The sequence below is a fragment of the Mustela nivalis genome, assembly GCF_964662115.1.
Source record: "Mustela nivalis genome assembly, chromosome: 1".
NCBI classification, from domain to species: domain Eukaryota; kingdom Metazoa; phylum Chordata; class Mammalia; order Carnivora; family Mustelidae; genus Mustela; species Mustela nivalis.
The window spans coordinates 215,036,252-215,054,934 of NC_139020.1; the positions used below are offsets into that span (position 1 = coordinate 215,036,252).

General features: G+C 63.2%; 2 protein-coding genes across 2 annotated transcripts in view; both read right to left on the reverse strand.

Annotated features, from left to right (window-relative positions):
* Positions 1 to 2,641: 2,641 nt before the first annotated feature.
* WDR18 (WD repeat domain 18) lies at positions 2,642 to 10,360 on the reverse strand. Its single transcript, XM_082737826.1, has 10 exons — positions 9,578 to 10,360; positions 8,189 to 8,299; positions 6,385 to 6,518; positions 6,044 to 6,185; positions 5,479 to 5,622; positions 5,316 to 5,380; positions 5,106 to 5,230; positions 4,772 to 4,938; positions 3,971 to 4,039; positions 2,642 to 3,861 (listed from the first exon to the last, which is right to left on the reverse strand). Exons 1-10 carry the CDS (start codon positions 9,785 to 9,787, stop codon positions 3,730 to 3,732), a joined length of 1,299 nt encoding a protein of 432 aa, XP_082593952.1. The 5' UTR covers positions 9,788 to 10,360; the 3' UTR covers positions 2,642 to 3,729.
* A 3,196-nt stretch (positions 10,361 to 13,556) lies between these two features.
* ARID3A (AT-rich interaction domain 3A) overlaps positions 13,557 to 18,683 on the reverse strand; it is a 14,671-nt gene continuing 9,544 nt past the window's right edge. The window contains exons 5-7 of the mRNA XM_082729822.1: positions 17,861 to 18,274; positions 17,189 to 17,287; positions 13,557 to 16,750 (exon numbers count right to left, since the gene is read on the reverse strand). Of these exons, the coding sequence (XP_082585948.1) occupies positions 16,578 to 16,750; positions 17,189 to 17,287; positions 17,861 to 18,274 (686 nt within the window). The 3' untranslated portion in view covers positions 13,557 to 16,577. The remainder of the gene's footprint in view (positions 16,751 to 17,188; positions 17,288 to 17,860; positions 18,275 to 18,683) is intronic.

The following is an 18,683-nucleotide window of genomic DNA, read 5'->3' on the forward strand; positions in this document are numbered from 1 at the left end:
GCCTGAGAACATGGCCCACGGCTGTCAGGGAAACTGCGGCCCAGGACGGGTACGCTGGCCTTCCTGGTCACACAGCAGTGCCGCCCATCTCCACGGCTACCTAGACCAAGCCACTTGAGTGCGCTCTGACATCGTGTGCACCCTGGGGAAACTGAGGTAGATCATGTCTGATGGAACATGCCGGGTAGATCTCCTGCCTCCCGCTGCCGGCAGGGAACTCCTCGGAACAGATTTCAGGACCCGGTGCCAAATGCCCCTGCTCTGAAAAGCACTTCCTGCTTGTTCCCAGCACTTCCTCTCTACCCCACCTGCCTACAATCAGCACATGCCCCGTCAAATTTCTGTAGCTTCTTCTGCTTTTTTTCCCAGTGGCCAACTTCCCCACTCAACTGTAGGAAGGTAAGGGTGGGTCTGGCTTCTTAATGCTGTTTCCAGGGCTTGCACACAGTAGGCACTCTGTAATTGCTTGTTGCTTGAGCTCAAAGACACTTGGGCACTGAGCTTGAGCTCCAACAAGGACACTATCCACTGCTCCAGAAGCTTCTGCAGCCCTCTGACAGCTACCGTCCTCCAAGCCTTCTCCCGTGATCTCTGCACCTGCAGGCATTGAACGACCCGGGTTCTTCTGGTGGTCCTGGCAACAGCAGGTGCCGAGGAAACACCGGCTGAGCCAGGCCCAGCAGCGCCCTGCACGGACTTCCCTTATCCAGTCTGCCCCAGAGGGGCGAAGCGGAGAACACCAAGAGGGTCCCGTGATCCCTCCAGGCCCAGGGCAGCCGCTCTGGCACAGAACCTTCCAGGGCTGATTACTCACACGCACACAGCCGTCTCCTTTTGGAGCCAGCACTGGAGAGGCCGGGATAAAACTCCACCAGATGAATAAAAATGCCGACCGATTGGCAGCCAACAGCAGGGATCCCAGTCTGAGGTGAGTCGGGGATGCTGCGTGGCTGGGTTCTGCCTGCCGGGGCCATAAAGTCCAGCCACCTGGCCAGGCCTCCCAGGACGGGGAGGGTCCCTGATTGCCACCCCACCCCACCCGAGGCCAGTGTCCTGCCAGGGGCCCCTCACACCAGGGAGACTGATCGCGTGCCCTGGTCCTGGCCAAGTCCTCAGGGACCACCTGGGGCTCCTGGCACCCTGCAGTGACATCCCTCTGACAGGGGGACTCCCCAGAATTAGGGACCCGTGTGGCTCAGCGACACTCGGCCAGCAAACACTGCTGCTTTGGTTCTGGGCAGCAGCGGAGCACTGGCCTCTTCTGCGCGCCACCCCCACCCTCCCGTCAGAGGCAGTGAGGAAGGAGCTGGACTCTCCAGGGACCCAGACCTGGGATGGGCTCCCTGACCGCTGTGCCTCAGTTTCCCTGCATTTACAAGCTAATTGTTCCTCTCCCAGCTGCAATGCATATTAAACAAGTGAATACACAGAAGGTGTTTCCCCCTAATTGTGTGAGACACGTAAGGAAATGTCCCACATCAACCGTCTGTAAGCACACTCGCCTGGTCCTGCCGCCAGCCCCGCCCGCCCTCCATCTCCAGAAACTTCCATCCCCCCAGAGACTGTCCCCAAAAAGCACGGACTCCCCACCCCCCACCCTCTCCTGTGTGTGCAGACGGGACTCCTCTGGGGCCCTCCTGGGAGTGGGGTCCTGCGGGACGGGTCCTTCTGGGTCTGGCTGCTCTCGCTGGGCCCCGTGTCCTCGGGTCCCTCGGCATCATGGCAGGGGTGAGGGTCCCTCCCTTCCTGAGGCTGGACCGTGCTCCCGCATGTGACTGGGCCGCGCCGTGTGTCCTTCTGTGGATGAACACTGGGGTGTGGCCCCCTTTTGGTGATTATAAAACCGCTATTGTCCACACGGAGTAGAAACACCTCTGAACCCCGGCTTCTGTTCCTTTTGGGGGAGTACCCAAAACTGCACCTGGGGATTCCTCGTTCTGCCGTATCACACCTCCCCCCGACCCCCCAAGCCCAAGGCTACGGCTGCTCCTCTGCCTGCGGTCCGAGGGGTGGCATGGCCGGCACGCGCGGGACACCCACGGCCGTCGGGCACTGCCGGTGTCTCCCCCTGGCCATGACTGCCTGTGACTGGGGGTCAGACTGCGCTTCCACAGGACATGGACACGATCCTGTCGGGATGAGCGGCCGCCCTGCGGGACGCCAGCTGTGCACAGGCTCCCCCAGACCTAGAGAGGGTACATACCCTTACCCATGAGGAAACCGAGTCTGGGGCTCAGGGGTGGCATGTGCAGGGCTGTGCGGTGGCTGGAGGACATCAGTGGCCCCGCCCCCGCACGTCTGGGCCTCCAAACTCCCGCTGTGCCCAGAGGGAGCCCGGGCAGCCTTCCAGGCAGGCACCGGAGACCGTCTGCATGGCGACGTGCCGGCTGGCCAGGTGTCCCCCACTGCCCTCAGGCTGGAGTCAGATCCCAGCACCCCCATCCCCAGGAACCAGAAGCCCCATGGTCTCCTCTGCCCCCAGGTGCAGGGACGTGGTGTCACAGCTGGCGGGCACCTCGGACCGAATCCTCGCATGAGCAGTGGGGCACGGCACCCCCAAAGCTTGAAATCCCCAGCTTGTCTCAAGACCCCCTGCCAGCCCCCCTTCCAAGCACCAGGCCCCCAGAATAAGACTCACATCTCCTACCAAAACGTTTAATGATGGAAGCCGCGTGGGCAGCTGAGGCCACGGGCACTGGGAGGGATCGGGGAGCCAGTCTCAGCCACACCTGAAACCCTCCCCTACCTTCCAGACCTGGGCACCAAGCCACGAGGACTGAGCCCTGCCAGCAGAGGGGAACACGCAGGCCCCCGTGCTCTGGGGCCGGGAACGGAGCGCCAAGCCCCCAGCCGTGTGGGCTGGCACGGCCAGGACCCGGCCGGCCCCTTGCTGCTGTGACCCCATCCCCAGCCTGGCCTTGGGAGGATGCTCCGTGTGTGGTGGGGCTTTTGGCATCATGGCCCTGTTAGCCAGCAAGACCCCTCCCCTGGCTTGGGGAGGGCAGGCCCCTCAGGCCCCACCTCGGCTGCTGAGCGGCTGGACCACGGGCTGGGGTGCAGGGCCTGAGAGCACAAACCCAGCGTGGACCAGCTCTGGCTGCAGCTGCGACCACACGGATTTTCTGGATCATTAAGCCAAGCTGTTAGTCAGGGACAGCGTTCTGGAAGGTTCCAAGGATTGCTTTGGGGCCCATGTGTCTGGGCTGGGCTCCAGGGACTGGCTGGCTGCGGGTCATGTCCCTAGCACAGTATGGACACCTGGCCTCCCTCCGAACTTTTGTGCCAACAAGAAACACTGTCGCTGAGCGGGGTGGGCACGCGTCCCTCTGGAGGACCCTGGCCCAGGACCGTCCGCCTGCGAGCCAGCTGCCCCGACTCAGGGGAGGCTACTGGAGGATCGGGAGGACCACACTGTGCTCTCTGAACCGCACGCACCCCCAGAAAGCGCCCCCCCAGCATATCCCTCCCACCGAGCGTGGCCCGGCCCTCCCAGGGGAGCCATGGCCCTGGGGCAGTCGACAAGGGTCTGGAAGTCTGAGAACCGTGGCTTCAGGGACCTGCCACAGGTCCTGGTGAGCGCGGGGGCCGCCCCTGGCACAGAGCCGAGCCCAGAGAAAAGGCGCTTTTAGTCCTTTTGTTAAAAACAGAACAGCACCAAAAGGCCCCGCGGAGCACGGCGGCCGAGCCCGGGAGCACGGCCCCTCGCGGGGCAAGCGCTCCCAGCGCGGTTCACTTGGCCGGGCGCGTGATGACGCGCGTGGAGAAGTCGAACAGGTCGCGGTTGACTTTGCGCAGGTTCCGCACCTCGTCCTCCAGCTCGGCCACACGGACCCGCAGCTGGTCCTGGCCGCCCAGGACGCTCTGTGGAGGGACCGGGGCTCAGAGGCCGGGAAGCCGGGGGAGCCGTCCCCACGGCCAGCGCAGGACTCGGGCGCGCCAGCCCCCCGCCGGCCCCTCCGGCCGCGCCCACCTTCTCCATCGTGCTGCTCATCACCGCGTGTAGCTGCTCCGCCCGCTCCAAGTGGCTGGGCTCCGAGCCCTGCGGCACAGGACGCTCCCTGTCAGTGCCCCAGGGGCCCAGGGCAGCGCACCCCTGGGAGGGAGACGCCTGCCCGACACCCGCCCACCGCAGGGGAGACAGGTGAGGAGCCGCCACCGCGCGGGGTGCGGAACCCGGGCTCTGTCGAGGCTGCGGGCTCCAATCCCCCATGCTCCCGTCTGCTCCCGCCGACGACTCTGCCCCACGGGCCCGGGGACAGGGCGCTCGGAGACCAAGGTCAGGCAGGCTCCCGACAGCAGGCCAGTCAGTCGGCCCATGCCTCCAGCCCCGGGCACAGCCTGCCGCCCGGCCCAGCGACACGACTGATTGCTGCCGTGGCCGGGAGGCGGTCTGTGTCCCGCTGGACAGCGTCTGGGCACACGGCCCTTGGCCGGCCACCGGGTGCTCCGCAGAGCCAGACGCCGGGCTCTCTCAGGACAGCTGTGGTCCCTTGCCGAGAGGCTCGTGGGGCTCCAGGCACGGAGACCACGGAGCACCGGCACGGCCCAGAGACAGGCAGGGGCCCTGGGCCTGGGGGGCAGACGGGCGTTCCGTGGGCACCCACTGGGGTGGGTGCCAGGGGTACCAGCGCCTTCCCATCAGGCTCTGCTCCCTGGGGTGCGTCCGCTCTGCACTCCCTGGCTCCTCCCGGAGAAGGACTCAGTCGCCACCCTTACCCCCGCACAACGCCCCGAGTGGCACAAGCAGGCGTCCCTGGGGGGCGGGGCCCACCTGCTGGTGGAGGCCAAGGCGCAGCGTGAAGCCCCCGCGGTGGGGCTCGTCCCCGTGCTCGGCGCCCAGCAGGTGCCTGTTGAAGTGCGGCAGGGGCAGGCCCGGCCGGAAGTCCGAGCTCAGCATGCTGACCGGTGCCAGCATGATGGCGGCGTTGGTCACGGGGCCTGCAGGGGGTGGGGGTGTGTCACGGTCACAGCACGCCAGCCAACCTCCTCCCCTGCACCCCCGGACGTGGGCCACGGACACTGCCGCCCCCCACCCCGGGCAACGCCCCGTGCTTCCCAGACAGGAGGAGCTGCCAGCTGTCCCCACCCGTTCCCGGGCGCCTCACCTTTGAGGGTCACGGTCCTGATGCACTGCTTGCTCTGGGTGTCCCATAGGCGCACGGTCTCATCATGGGAGCCCGAGAGCAGCACGCTGCCGTCGGTGGACACAGACAGACAGGTCACCTGGTTCCTGGGGACAGACATGGTGACCTTGAGCCAAGAGCGAGAAAATGGGGTCCCTTCTGCCCCCACCCCGGTGTCCACAGCCCCCGCACCTGTGCCCTCTGAACACCTTCCCGCTGTCCTGCTCCGGCTGGAAGCTCTTCTCTTTCTGCCCAGGCTGTGGAGGCCAAGAGGGCCCCTGAGCCACGCCAGCCCTGGGCCCCCCCGAGTCCCCCGGGCCCCCGGCCCCCCACCCCCGGCTCCCGCGGTACTCACCCAGGTGCAGAGATCCACCTGGAAGATGGACCCGTCACTGCCGCCGCAGAACACGTGGTGCTCGGCTAGGTCCATGGTCACGGCCATGATGCCCACGTCGAAAAGCACGGACAGCAATAGATCGCCCGACGAGACCTCCCACAGCTGGGGGTGCGGGTGGGCGTGGGACTCCGGACCCCCGGGGAACCGGAACCACAGCCACCACCCACGGGGCCCTGGGGGCTGAGACCCAGCCTGCCCTGGGACGCGACTTGGCTCTCGTGCCCGTGACCCCTGCGTTAGAGCCCCCTCGTGTGCCAGGCAAAGCCCTGAGGGCTGCACTGGCCTCAAATCCCCCGAGGCCTAGCCAGCGAGCCGCCAGGAGCAGGCGGCCGAGTGGGAATTTCCAAGCGACACAGGCCCAGGCCATCTGGACGTCCTTGAGGCCGGAAGCGTCAGGGGATTAGAACTGTCCGGAGCTGGCGGCCCGGGGGACGGAGACCGCTCACGGGCTCAAGCTGGCCAAGAGGCCATCAGCTCCCGGGACATGACTCAGACCCACTTGGGGTGTGTGGGGCGGCGCTACCTTCACTGTCTGGTCCAGGGAGGAGGAGGCTACCCGGGCCAGGGGTCCCCCAAAGCCACAGTGCAGGTCCGTGATGGGCAGGGTGTGGCGAGACCAGACGTGCCGGGGGGACGGGGTCCTGGAGGGGTCTGCCTGCAGCACACTGTGTGAAGGGAGCAGACCTCAGCAGGGGTGGGGGGGCCACCTGGCCACCAGACCCCTCCCAGCCCCGAAGCTCCAGAGGCTCCCCATGGCCCCTGGACAGGCAGTCACCGCCACCCCCAGCCCACCCTGGGGCCCTGGCCTGGCTCTGCCCACGGGCTCTGCGGCCAGACCCAGAACCCGGGGGGCCCGGCCTCTACCTGCACAGGCCCCACACTAGCACCAGGCAGTCCTTGCCCCCCGAAAGGAAGTGGCTGCTGTCCCCCGTGAACTGCAGGCACGACACGTCCTGGTAGTGGCGGCTCAGGATGACCAGAAGGTTCCCTGTGGAGACCTGTGCGGGCGCACACAGGTCAGGGTAGGACACAGGGTGCCGCCCCCGCCCCCCTCCCCCGGCGGTCTGGAAGGAACGCCCAGGCACGGCGGGCCGCCCCTCCTCCCAGCTGTCCTGCCTGTTCCCATCGTGTTCCCAAGGGGAGGACGGTGTGGTCTGAGCTCCCACCCCGAGTCCAGCCACCCTGACCTCTGACTCCTGGGTGTCAGGTGCCCAGCGAGGGAGTGATGTCACCACGGTCTCCGGGGAGGGCAGGGCCCATCTGCGTGGAGCAGAGCGGCCACAGAGGCAGCTGCTGGAAGTGTGGGCCCCTCTGTTCAGGGCCCGGGAGCAGGAAGTCACAGTCTTCAGATGCCACCACGTGGGGATGGGTCAGTGGCTGGGGCTGAGGGACGGGGGACGCCCCAGGCGGCAGGGACAGGGGAGCCCATCACACCACCGGGGCAGCGGGGCGGGCGGGGGGCCCAGACTCTGTTGTGAGCTGGACTGTGTTCTCCTAGTGCATGTTTCCATCCTGACCCCTGGGACCAAGCCTTGCTTGAATAACGGAGCTCTGCGGGCCTAGCCCGTGCAGACTAAGGTCATGCTGGAACGCGGTGGCCCTACACCTGAGGAAGCCTGGAGGCACACCCTTCTCCCCACCGCAGAGACCCTGCTGAGGATTCCCAGCCTCCCTCCCTGGCCGCGTCTACACCGAGGGAGGGGGGAGAGCCGAACAGTGGCTGATGCCGGACTCTGGCCATCAGCCCCAGGGGCCGCCTGGGGTCGGCCGTGTGGGGCGCCCCCTTGTGGTCACGGCTCACCCCGGCCCGGAAAGCTCAGAGGGAGTCGGGGAGCCAGGACCAGACAGGAGGGCTCAGGGGCAAGGCCCAGGAGGCCCCTCCTGGGCAGAGTTGACACGCATTTCTGCCCGGGACCCCTGCACCAAGACAAGGATTTCTACCATGATGGGCCACCTGAGAAACCCCCGCCCCAGTCTCCCTCCCTGTGTCAAAGCAACTGCTCCCTAGTTTTTGAACCACGCGCCAGGGTTTCCAAGTCGCAGGAGTGAAATAACTACGCCGCCTCCCAATTCTGCGGCGCTCCGAGACCTCTGGGGAAAGGACAAATGTCATCTTACAGGCGTGGACAAGCTCGAGAAAGGCAGAGCGTGGTCACGTGTCCATGGTCTGGCCCCAAGCCCTGCATGGCCTGTGCTGGAGGTGAAGTGGGTCTCCCCAACCCACACATAACCAGCGGCTGGGGGCAATACGGCCTAAACTTTTTTCACCTTTTTTTTTTTTTTAAAGATTTTATTTATTTATTTAACAGACCGAGATCACAAGCAGGCAGAGAGGCAAGTGGCGGGTGGGGGAAGCAGGCTCCCCGCTGAGCAGAGAGCCCGGAGTGGGGCTCGATCCCAGGACCCTGGGATCATGACCTGAGCCCAAGGCAGAGGTTTTAACCCACGGAGACACCCAGGCGCCCTCTTGTTAAATACCTCATTTACTTATTTGAAAGAGAAAGCATGAGAGAGGGAGAAAGGGGCCACAGAGAAGCAGACTTCCTGCTGAGCAGGGAGCCCGACCCAGGACTTGATCCCAGGACCCTGAGACCATGGCCTACGTCCCAGGCAGATGCTTTACTGACTGTGCCACGCGGGGGCCCGGACCAAACCCCCCACTTCTCACCTCCCACAGGTAGATGCTCTCCGCAATCCCCGCCAGGACATAGAGGCCATTGGGGGACGTGGTCAGACAGGTGACAGGCCCAGGACACATGATCTTCTGCTGCAGCTGGTCCTAGGGAGACAGAAACCTCTGAGCTTCACGTGGAACTCAGGAGCGAGGGGGCAGAGGAGCCAGAAGGAGAGACGCGGAAGAGGGTGGCGTGAACCCAGCGAGGCCCGTGGAGAAGCCAACCGCTGGTCAGGCTTTGCAGCGGGGAGGGGAGGCCCGCAGACTGTCAGAAGGAAGCGGCCGGAAGCAGAAGGGCGCTTATTCTGGGGGTGGTGGTCAAGGCACCGACGGTCCAGGAGGGGCTGAGAGCCCAACGGCCCCCCGCCTGGCTGCCTAAGGTCTGGCCTGTCACCCTGACCCTCAGTTTGTCTAAGGAGACTTCATGACCGTGTGCGGCAGCACCAGGCAACGTGAGAGAAAGAGCTTGTGCCACGGCTGCAGTCGGCAGAACCGAGCGGCCCCAAGCTCCACAGGTTGTATACTGGGTGTTTTTTTTTTTTTTTTTTTAAAGATTTTATTTATTTATTTGTCAGAGAGAGAGCGAGAGCGAGCACAGGCAGACAGAGTGGAAGGCAGAGACGGAGGGAGAGGGAGAAGCAGGCTCCCTGCGGGGCAAGGAGCCCGATGTGGGACTCGATCCCAGGACGCTGGGATCATGACCTGAGCCGAAGGCAGCTGCTTAACCAACTGAGCCACCCAGGCGTCCCTACTGGGTGTTTTTTTAAAGATTTTATTTATTTATTTGACAGACAGAGGTCACAAGCAGAGAGAGAGGGGGAAGCAGTCTCCCCGCTGAGCAGAGCCCGATGCGGGGCTCGATCCCAGGACCTGAGACCATGACCTGAGCCCAAGGCAGAGGCTCCACCCTCTGAGCCCCCCAGGCCCCCGCGTCTGTACGAGGAGACCCATGGGCCCTTACCGGGAAGGGTATCTGCTTTTCGGGGAACCAAACCCATCACTCTCCGGGGCCTGGGACACCCCCTCCCGGGACCGGAGACCCACGGAAACCCAGAGTCCTCCCTTTAATTAAATTTCGCGCCCCCAGGGCTCTCCCCACCCCCCAGCCCATCAAGGACCCCGAAGACCTGCACGCCGCCCCACCGCCCACCCTCCGTCCTCCGCGCGCGCGCGCAGCGCCCCACGTGACCCCGCCCGCCGGGCGCGCGCCTCCCTCCTCCGAGCCCCCCAGACTCGCGCATGCGCAGTGCACCCCACCCGGGGCTCCCCATCCCCACCCGGGTTCGGGGAGCGTGCGGCCCCCACCGACCCTTCGCCCGACCCCACCCTCGAGCGCCCCGCGCCCTCTCCACGAAGCGCGGGCCAGGACGCGCGCCGCCGCACCTTCCGCTGCAGCTCCCAGGCGCTGATATAGTTCTTGCCCAGCTGCGCCGCCAGCAGGTACTCGCCATTGAGCAGCGCCAGGCCGCGGGGTCCGGCCTGGCCGCCGCGGTACGTGAGCAGGTTGGCGCCCGAATGCAGCTCCCACACCACGCAGCTCCACAGCTGGGCCGCCGAGTCCGTACACACGGCCACTTCCATGGGAGCAGCCATGTTGCCGCCGGCCGCGCCCCGGAAGTGCGTCACGCCAGCGAGACGCGGGCTCCCGCGCCGCGGGGCTAGAGCGCCGCCCACGTCACCCGGCGGCGGCGCGAGCGGGGGGCGCTGGCCATGTGCTCCGCGCGCGGCCCGCGGGTGACCCGGGCTCCGTCCCCCGCCCGGCGTCCGGTCGAGGGGCGCCCCGCGTAGCCGGAGACCGTGGCAGGAGGCCCCAGCCCCGAGTCGCTGTGGAGACCGTGGCCCGGGGCCGCCTGCAGCGGCCGGTCCGGCCCGGCCGGTTCCGCGGGGCTTTTCCCGGAGTGACCCCCGCTCTGGATTCTTGCTGTGCGGGTCGCAGGGTCCGGCTCGCGCGCGCGACACGTGCGACGTGCCCGTGGACCCCGTCCGCCTGCCCCGAGCCCTGCTCCCTTCCAGAGCTCGGTGCGGGCCGCCGGGGCCCTCCGGCCGCGTGTCCGAACGGCGGGCAGTGCCTGGAGTGCGCTCGAGGGGAGCCCTCGTGACCGTCAGCGGCCGCCGGAGCAGGACGGAGGCCCGGGGTCGCCCACCCCGTGCCGCGGGGCCCGAGAGGCCGGGCGCCCCACGGCCGGACCGGGCGCCCCACGGCCGGACCGGGCGCCCCACGGCCGGACCGAGCACCGGGCGCCCGGCCTGGCGGGGGGAGGGGAGGAATCCGCAGCCCCGGCCCCGGCCCCGGCCGCTGGGCGGCGGGCGCGAGCCTCCGACCGGGAGGCCGGACCCGGAAGGGGCTTCCGCTTTGGCCTCTGCGCCCAGCCCTGGGGCCGCGGGAGCTCTGGGGAGGGAGGGGTTCGCAGGGGCCTGCCCCGTTTGGGGGCCTGGAAGAGGGGTTTCCCAGAGCGGCTGTCGCTTGAGCAGGGAACTGGCGACCAGGGAGGGAAAGGAGGGCAGAGGAATGTGCAAAGGCCCTGAGGCCGACCCTGGAGGCTGGAGCAGGGCCACGCAGGGCCTGGGGCGCAGTGGGGAGCCTGGATTTTAGTTTATCCTGGGGTGGGTGAGGGAGCATAAAAGACGTCAGGACGTTTTTAAATTGCAGAGAGCTGAGTGTGTGAGCCCCAGCGGCTATCAGATGGCGACACTCCGGCGGGGCTCCTGGTTCAGTTTGCAAGTAGAAACAATGGTTCCTGATTTCCCGCCCCAGAACCTCTGATGTCGCCGTTTCCTCCATTATTTTTTTAAGATTTTATTTAGTTGATATCAGAAGTGAGCAAAGTCGCAGGCGCAAAGTTGGGGGGGGCAGGCTCCCCATTGAGCAGAGAGCCGGATGTGGGGCTCGATCCCAGGACCCTGAGACCATGACCTGAGCCGAAGGCAGACGCTTAACCCACTGAGCCACGCAGGCGCCCCACAAATGTTGTTTTGGAAGTGGGAATGAGGAAAACAAAGTACCAGGAATGCTTACTTACACTTTGCAAACATGCGTTTCCCCAAATCACACCTTGCTTTGAACCCTGAACCCCTGGCAGTCTGTGGAATCCCGCTTGAGAATGACCACATCGTGTGGCTCCCAGGAGTGGGCCCAGGCAGCCTTTGGAACAGCGACTCCGAACTTGCATCTGCGCTTTCGAGCTGTGGAGCAGGTCACAGTGAGCTCTGGGCCTCCGTGTCCCCATGGACACCGCAGGGACACTGTGGTTTCCCACAGCCACGGATCTTGCTCCCGGGTCTGTCTCCGCTTTCGGAGGCCTGGAGGTTTCCAAATTCCTGGATTCTGGGACATGGGGCAGGCCCAGCAGATGTGGGTTGCAGAGTTCTAAGCTTGGTGCCCAGAGGGTGCCGGTGGTGGGTGGTGGGCGCTCCGGCAGGGGGAGGCCCAGGGGGCAGGAAGCATTCATGGCTGGCAGGCCCGGCCCCTCATAAGCCTCCTTCCCCTGCACTCCTCCCAGGAGGTCAGAGGTCACCCCACCCCCAGCCCAGCGAGTGTGGAATGAGGACAGACCAGTTGTATCAGAAGGGCGGGACAGCCACCACACTTTGGGGGGGGTATAGGACCACCCAGTTGCCAGACCTCCTTGATGCCAGCTGGGTGGGTGCCTGGTCCCAAACCCCAGGCTGCGAGGGTGGGGCTGCAGTGGTGGAAGCAGGAAGGGGGAAACTGAGGCACAGAGACATTCCCTCCTCTTCCCCCACTCCCAGTCTAAGCCCTGAATTCTTAATTTATTCTTTTTTCAATACTGAGCACAGTTCTGTGGGTAGTGGGGACACACTGTTGAGCCAGAGCAGACCCCACCGTTCTGGGGTCCCAGCCCAGGAGGGCCTCTCTTACCCGGGACACTCCCCCACCCCCACCCGCCTGTCCTGTACACCGATGACGGGAGGGAGGGAAGGTGACTCAGGTGAAAACCCTTTCCTTGCGGTAGCCAGGCTCCGAGCCCAGGCTCCCAAAGCTCTGCTCTTCCGGTGCTGAAGGGTTCCTCCCGGGAGCCTCCTTGGGCCTCCTTGCATGGGAGGCAGAGGCTGGCAGGCTCCTGGAAGCTGTGATGGGGCCTGAGCCCTCCCTGGTTCCCCTGGAGCCATGTGACCTCAGGGCTTCCTGCCCCAGATCTCGGCCTCTTCACGGGAGGAGGAGATGTGGCCTGAGCCAGTCCACAAGAAAGGGCGATTTTCCTTTTCCTTTTTCAAAGTTATTTCTCCCTCATCTCCTAGGGCAGGACTAGGGAGCCCACGAGGCAGGTGGATCCTGGTCCTCCGGCCTCTCCTGGTCCCCACAGGCCCGGGGAGGCGGGGACCAAGACGCAGCGGACTCATTTCTGACAGGAGTGGAAAGTGCCGGGGATGCAGTGGGCCACGGGGGCGCATGGGAACCACTGGGCTGCGACACTAGGGTTAGCTGACTCTCCCTCACTCCACAACCCCTGGGGGCTGACCCAGGCTGGAGGGACTGGCCGGGGCCGGCCCAGGCCAGAGCCAGTAGCAGGGGAGCCAGCTGGCCGGAGGCTGGGCCTGCCCAGACTCCAGCAGAGCTGACCTTGAGCCTGTTGCATTCTGCATGCGGGGGTCACCAGGGTAAATGGATTAGACACCCCAGAAAATCTCTTCCAGCCCAATTTTGCAGTGCCGGTGTGGTGTGGGGTCGGAAGCAGAAAACACAGGCTTTCCCTTCCAAATGTGCTGAGCCCCGGGACCGCAGACCACAGCCCACGTGCTGTTTTCCTTCTTAGAATCATTTTTATCTCCTGGGCCGGGGGGCCACTTCGGAGCTACACCTGTTGAATCGCTAAGTGTGAAAACGTGACCCACATCCCAGTGGGAAGGCTTGTGGGGGACAAGGCTGGGTCCTGGTCTCAGAAGACGGCAGAGGGCCTGGTGGGACGGCGGGCTGGGGGTTTCTGCCGGTGCCTCCCACAGAACATGGCTCTGTGTCACGGTGACAAGGGGCTGGCCAGGCAGAGAGGGAAAGAGGTATGGCAAAGGCCCAGAGGAAGGCCCGTGGAGGAGGGGGCGGGGGCAGGCCACAGCCCCCAGGGGCTTGGGCTCAGAGTAACAGTGGCCTCAGAACCCAGGATGGCAGGAAACCTAGCCAAGGGGCTGGGGGACAGGCTAGGGCACCCCTAGGCCTGCCATCTGTTCTCCCCAAATCCCTAACCTACACTTTGCACCAGCTCCTCCCCTCCAGGAGCTGCTGGCCATACCCACCCACTTGGAGAGAGCCCCCACCAAGCCTGTCCCCTGGGATGGTGGGGTCAGACCCTGTGCCCACCGCCCGCCCGCGGGACCCAGACACACCCAAGAAACCATCACAGGAGACTTTTCTGTTAAAAGTCAGAAGTGTTTTGTCTTGTTTTAATATCTCATCAACTTTACAGGGTTACAATTGTCTTAAATATTTCTGAAGTTTAAATACAATCTGCATAATAATGTTATAAAATGTAAACTTTCAGTGTTCTTTTTCAATTTCAAAATCACACACCTTTTTTTCTTCTTTGTTTTTTTGGTCTTTTGTCCTTTTTTTTTTTTTTTTTTTTTTTCCCTTTTAATACCTGAATGTTCTGCAAAAACTGAAATCGGTACAGGCCGCCCTGGCCAGGGCGACAAGGCCAGGCCCGGCCAGAGGTAGAGTCGTTTAAACCTATTTTTTAAAAAGTTTTTTTCGCTTTAACCTGAGTGCTGGCGCAGGACTCACGCCGTCTGACGAACCCCAGAGAAACTGAAATTTCACATGTCAGGAATGAAAGGCTGCATTCATGTTTGCCAAGAAAAAAATGCAAAATCAAAAGTAAAGGGGACAGAAAGGCCAAAGTGGACGAAAGCGGTTAAGATGGGAAAGGGGTGTGCGAAGGCAGAACTACGGAAAGGGACATGCTGCCCCACCCCGCTGCCCGGCTCCTGGCTCAGGGTCCCATGGAAGCTTCTGGAAGCATCATCTCCAGCAGGGGAGCCCCAGAGAGCCCCTCTCCACCCTGTTTGGGGTCCCCGCCCTCCCCCTGCGAAGCGCGGGCCGAGGGCACGGACAGCTGCCCCCGTCCTCCCCTGCCTAGGGCTTCAGAGGGGGCTCTGCACCCCCGAAAGCCCCCCTTCCCTAGGCTCCAGGGACAGGAGGGACAGGGGGTTGCACGGGCACGGAGAGCAGAGGCAGGGGAGGACCCCACTCGCATTCCCAGCGAGGGTGGGTCACCGGGCACGGCCGGCCCTGGGGCTGGCCAGGCCCCCCGCCCCGCCCCCACCTGTCCCCTACAATCATCACAGCACAGCAGGCCGCACCCCGAGTTACCTCTGGGGGCCACATGGGTCCCAACACAAGGACACGCGCGAAGACGCGTGCGCACCCACAACGCGGGCCCACAGCCTTCCAGGTGGAGGGGGGTGCGGGGGGGCAGGGCACGGGGTTTGGCATCGAGAGTCAGACCTGAGGTAGAAGGTGAGGCAGACACCGCCCACGTGGGCGCGTCCGGGAGACCCTGAAGGCAACAGGTCGGGTTGGGCTGGGACCAGAGGAGCCGGGCGGGGGGGGGTGGGGGGGGTGGGTTTTCCGCGTGGAGCCGGGTTGTGCGGGGGGGGGGGGGGGGGGGAGAAACGGGGGACGACAAAGAGATCCCCCTCCCACCATGATTGTGCTGCTGCAGCGAGAGGGAAGGGCAGAACTTTCCAGAAGGAAAAGCAGAGGGAGACCCCGCCCCTAGAAGGCTGAGGGGTGGGAGTGTCAAGGACCCTGAACTATTCCAGACCCAGCACAGCCCCACACAAGGGAAAACCCAGCCTTGGGGGCCCAGGACCCCCCCTCGGGTCTCCCAGGCTGGCACTGCCCCCCCTCGGCCTCGTTAGGTCGGGCCCCTGAGCCCAATTAGAGAACACAGACTCGCCCTGGGAACAGCAGAGTCAGTGCCCCCCCCAAAAGTCCCGCCCCAATGTCACCGGGTCCGCAGGGACATGGCGGGCGTCAAGAGGGGCCCCCCACCTGCCTGGGCTGTAGGGCAGACGGCGCTGTCTCCCCAAGACCACAGCCAGCCCCCAGCCTCCCACCAGCTGTGCCCCCCAACACGCACCTTCTAAGCAGGAGGAAGGGTCGTGCGGAGACGGGGCGCGGCCTCCTGTTACTGTACCTACTCCAGGGGGCTGTGGCCCCAAGCCCAGGGGCCAAGAGAGAAGGAACGAGCAAAGTTAAAGAGAGAATGGAAGGGGGCGTTCAGGTGCCATCGCTCCAAAAACCTCGCCCTGAGCGGAGCCCGGCTCCCCTGCCCCCCAGATGTCTCCCAGAGCAGCCCTCCCCACCTTCTCCGGGGGCGCCCCCAGGCCACATTCATCCCTGAGACAGGAGCCTGGGGGCTGCCCTAGGTGGAGCCCCTCCCACGCCGGGGGCCCTTCTTCCAGTCTCTGGCGGGAGGGCCAGCTCCAGCTGGGAGCGCAGGGAGTGGGGGAATGCTCCGGGTGTCCCCGCCCACAGCACCTGAGTTCCTCACCTGTCCTGGCTCTGGCCAGCTGCCCCCCGCCCCTGCACCACAGGAACCACACGAAGGAACCCAAGTCAGTCGTGGGAAAATAGAAAGGGTATTACTTTTTTCTTTTTTTTGTGTGTGGTTGTTTTTATGTTTTTTTTTTTGTTGTTTTTTTTTTTTTGCTTTTTCAAGTCCAGTTTCCCTGAATGAGCACAAATATATAGATATATATATATATACTTTTCCTAAGGTCTGATTCCTCCCCCAAGAATAAAATAGATTATTTACAAAACAAAACCCCAAAACCTCTTAAAAACCCTATAGATCTTGAGTATCACTGTTTCTTTAAAAAAAAAAAAGTAGTTCCCAAAAGCAACAAGAAAAAAAATTTCAGCTGATCTTGGCTCAGGGGTTTCTTTCAACACAAGGATTTGGGTATGGTGAGTGTGTGATGAATGAAAAAAAAAAAAAAAGAAAAAAACAGATGAAAATGAAAACACACAGTGCAGGGATGTATGAGGTAAACAGGACCGGCTTCTGTGGCAACCGATCTGCACAGACCCAGACCCCCGTCAGTTGGTCCAGCCGGGCTGCAGCCCTCGGAGACGCGGTCCCTCTCTCTTCTGACTTCCTCTTACAATTCACGTCTCTGAATGTCCGAACCTGAGTAATTCAAGTGTTCCTTGGTTTTCCCCTGTTTTATTAAATTTTCTTTATATATATATATGTATATATCTTTTTCTTTCTTTTTGGCGTTAGCTGTGGCTCCTTTCTGGATACCTCCCCTCCCCACCCGTATCTACCGCCATCCCGGCCCCTGTGTGGCCCCCCTCGACTCCCGCCCCCCTGCCCAGGCAGGCTCCTGGGCTGGGAGCGGCGGGTGGGGAGTGGTACGGTTAAGGCAATGAGTTATTTGAGGTAGAAGATGTGGCAGGTGTGGACAGCCCTGCCGGCCCGGCCTGGCTACCGGCGCTGCTGCTGGTCCCGCTGTTCCCTCCCCGGCCGACGCCGGCGGCTTTGCTGGGAGCTGGGTGTGGTGCGGGCGCAGGCGGCTGAGCAAACAGCACTCCTAGTGCGAGGACAGGAGAAACGTGTCATGTGGTTGGGAAGATGACGCAGCAGGGGCTGCATCACGGGACGTCATGAGCACGGCCCCCTGCAAAGTCACCCAGGGACCTGGCGGCCCGTGACAGCCACGGGTCCCTTCTCTGTCCCTTGGCAGCACCTTCGCGGAGCCACCGAGCTGTCTGACGTCCACAGCACCCCCTGGGAGCCCCCGTGAGCTACGGGCTGGCTACACGGTGTTTCAGAATAAACTCAGGACCACCGCTTGCCGTGGGAGAAACAAGTGTCCTCAAGTTGCGGGCTGAGTATGCCCTGGGGGCTGGCTCGCTCTGGTCGTACCTGGGCAGAGCCCTGCTGGGTGGCCCTGGTGGGGGCGGGGGCAACACCAACCCCGGGCTCCTGAGTTAACAGGAGACAGTGCTCAGGGCCCCGCGGGTCCTACCTGTGTACATGATCCCGTTAATCTCCACTGACATGCTAATACTGTTACTGCCATTGGGGCCGGTCAAGCTCGGGGCAGAGTCCTGGCGGCTCTCGCAGGCTGCGGGAAGAAGAAACACCACCGTCGGTAGTCATAGGCCCATCTGGGCAAGGACCTGCTTCTGTCAGCACACACAGTAGGTGCTCACTAAGTATTTACTGAGGAAGATATCTGTCTAAAATTTGCCTCTCTCATGATGATAAGTCTGAAGCTACGTCAAACCATCTCATTCTTTTTAACAGCCCCAGAGTAGCCTGGACTTGACTTGCTCCACTCCTACTAGCTATGCCGGAGATACGGAGTAGAATCACTGGGTCACAGGGCAAGAATGTTTTCTGTTTTAAGAAGAGATCACTAAATTGTCACCTGTTTACACTCGCAGCAGCAGGACTCAATGGGCCCATTTTCCCACATCCCAACCAACATTTAATATTGTCAAACTCTGATGGCTTAAAAAACGGTATCTCTTTGTTAGCATGTAGATCCCCGACTCAGCTTTCCATAGTCATTAATTCATTTTATCTCTTTCTCTTTCTTATTGATTTGTGGGCACTCTTTACATATGTTGGCTATGAGGCCCTGATTTTGCTGCATAGGCAGGAAGCAGGGAGGGTCTGGGCGCCGGGTGGGTACCTTGGCTGTTGATACGAATGCTCATGGGCAGCTGGGCTGTCATGGCCAAGAAATTCTGCTGCAGTGCCCGCTGCACAAGCCGGTGCTGCTCGTCTGCCACCAGGGCCATCTTTTTCTCAGGAGGCTCCCCAGACTCCAGCTTCTCCCGCAGCTGCTCCAGCGCAGCTGCCTGTGCAGCCACAGCTGCCTGAGCTGCTGCTGCTTGTACAGCCGCTGCCTGGGCTGCCACCACAGGGTGGCCTGCCAGCGACACTGGCAGGCGGCCCGGGACCGTGATGGGGATGGCCGAGTCCTCCTCTAGATGGGAGAGAAGAGGCATTGGCAGCCAGAGGGGCACCAAGGAGCCTGGTGCTGCCTTCACCCCTGGCAGGAAGGCGCGGGTGTGCACGCCCTCTCTGGGGAAGCGGCGAGGCTCTGGGACTCACACGAGTGCCGGGGAGCCCTTCCTGAGGTCAGCCTGGTGTCGGAAACTGGCCTGGTGGTGGCCGTGGTGGGCGCAGCTGTGCTCGGCACCCACACTATCCCAAAAGCCCGCGACAGGGCGCTGGTCACGCACGACACTAGCGAGAGCAGCGAGGTCTCCCCGTGTGTCCTAAGGCACTCAGCGGCTCGTCCGGAGAGGCCTCTCAATGACCCCTTGCCAGCCCCATGCTCCCACCCTCGCTTCACGGATGAGGGGACCCAAGCTCCAGGTGGCAATGGCTATGCCAAGGCCACAGAGCTGCAGGCACTGAGCTGGGACTCGAGCCCAGGTGGCTCAGCTCCAGAACCAGCTCCCGCCTGTTCCCGCTTCTGTGGTGGAAACCAGGGTCCCACTGTGACC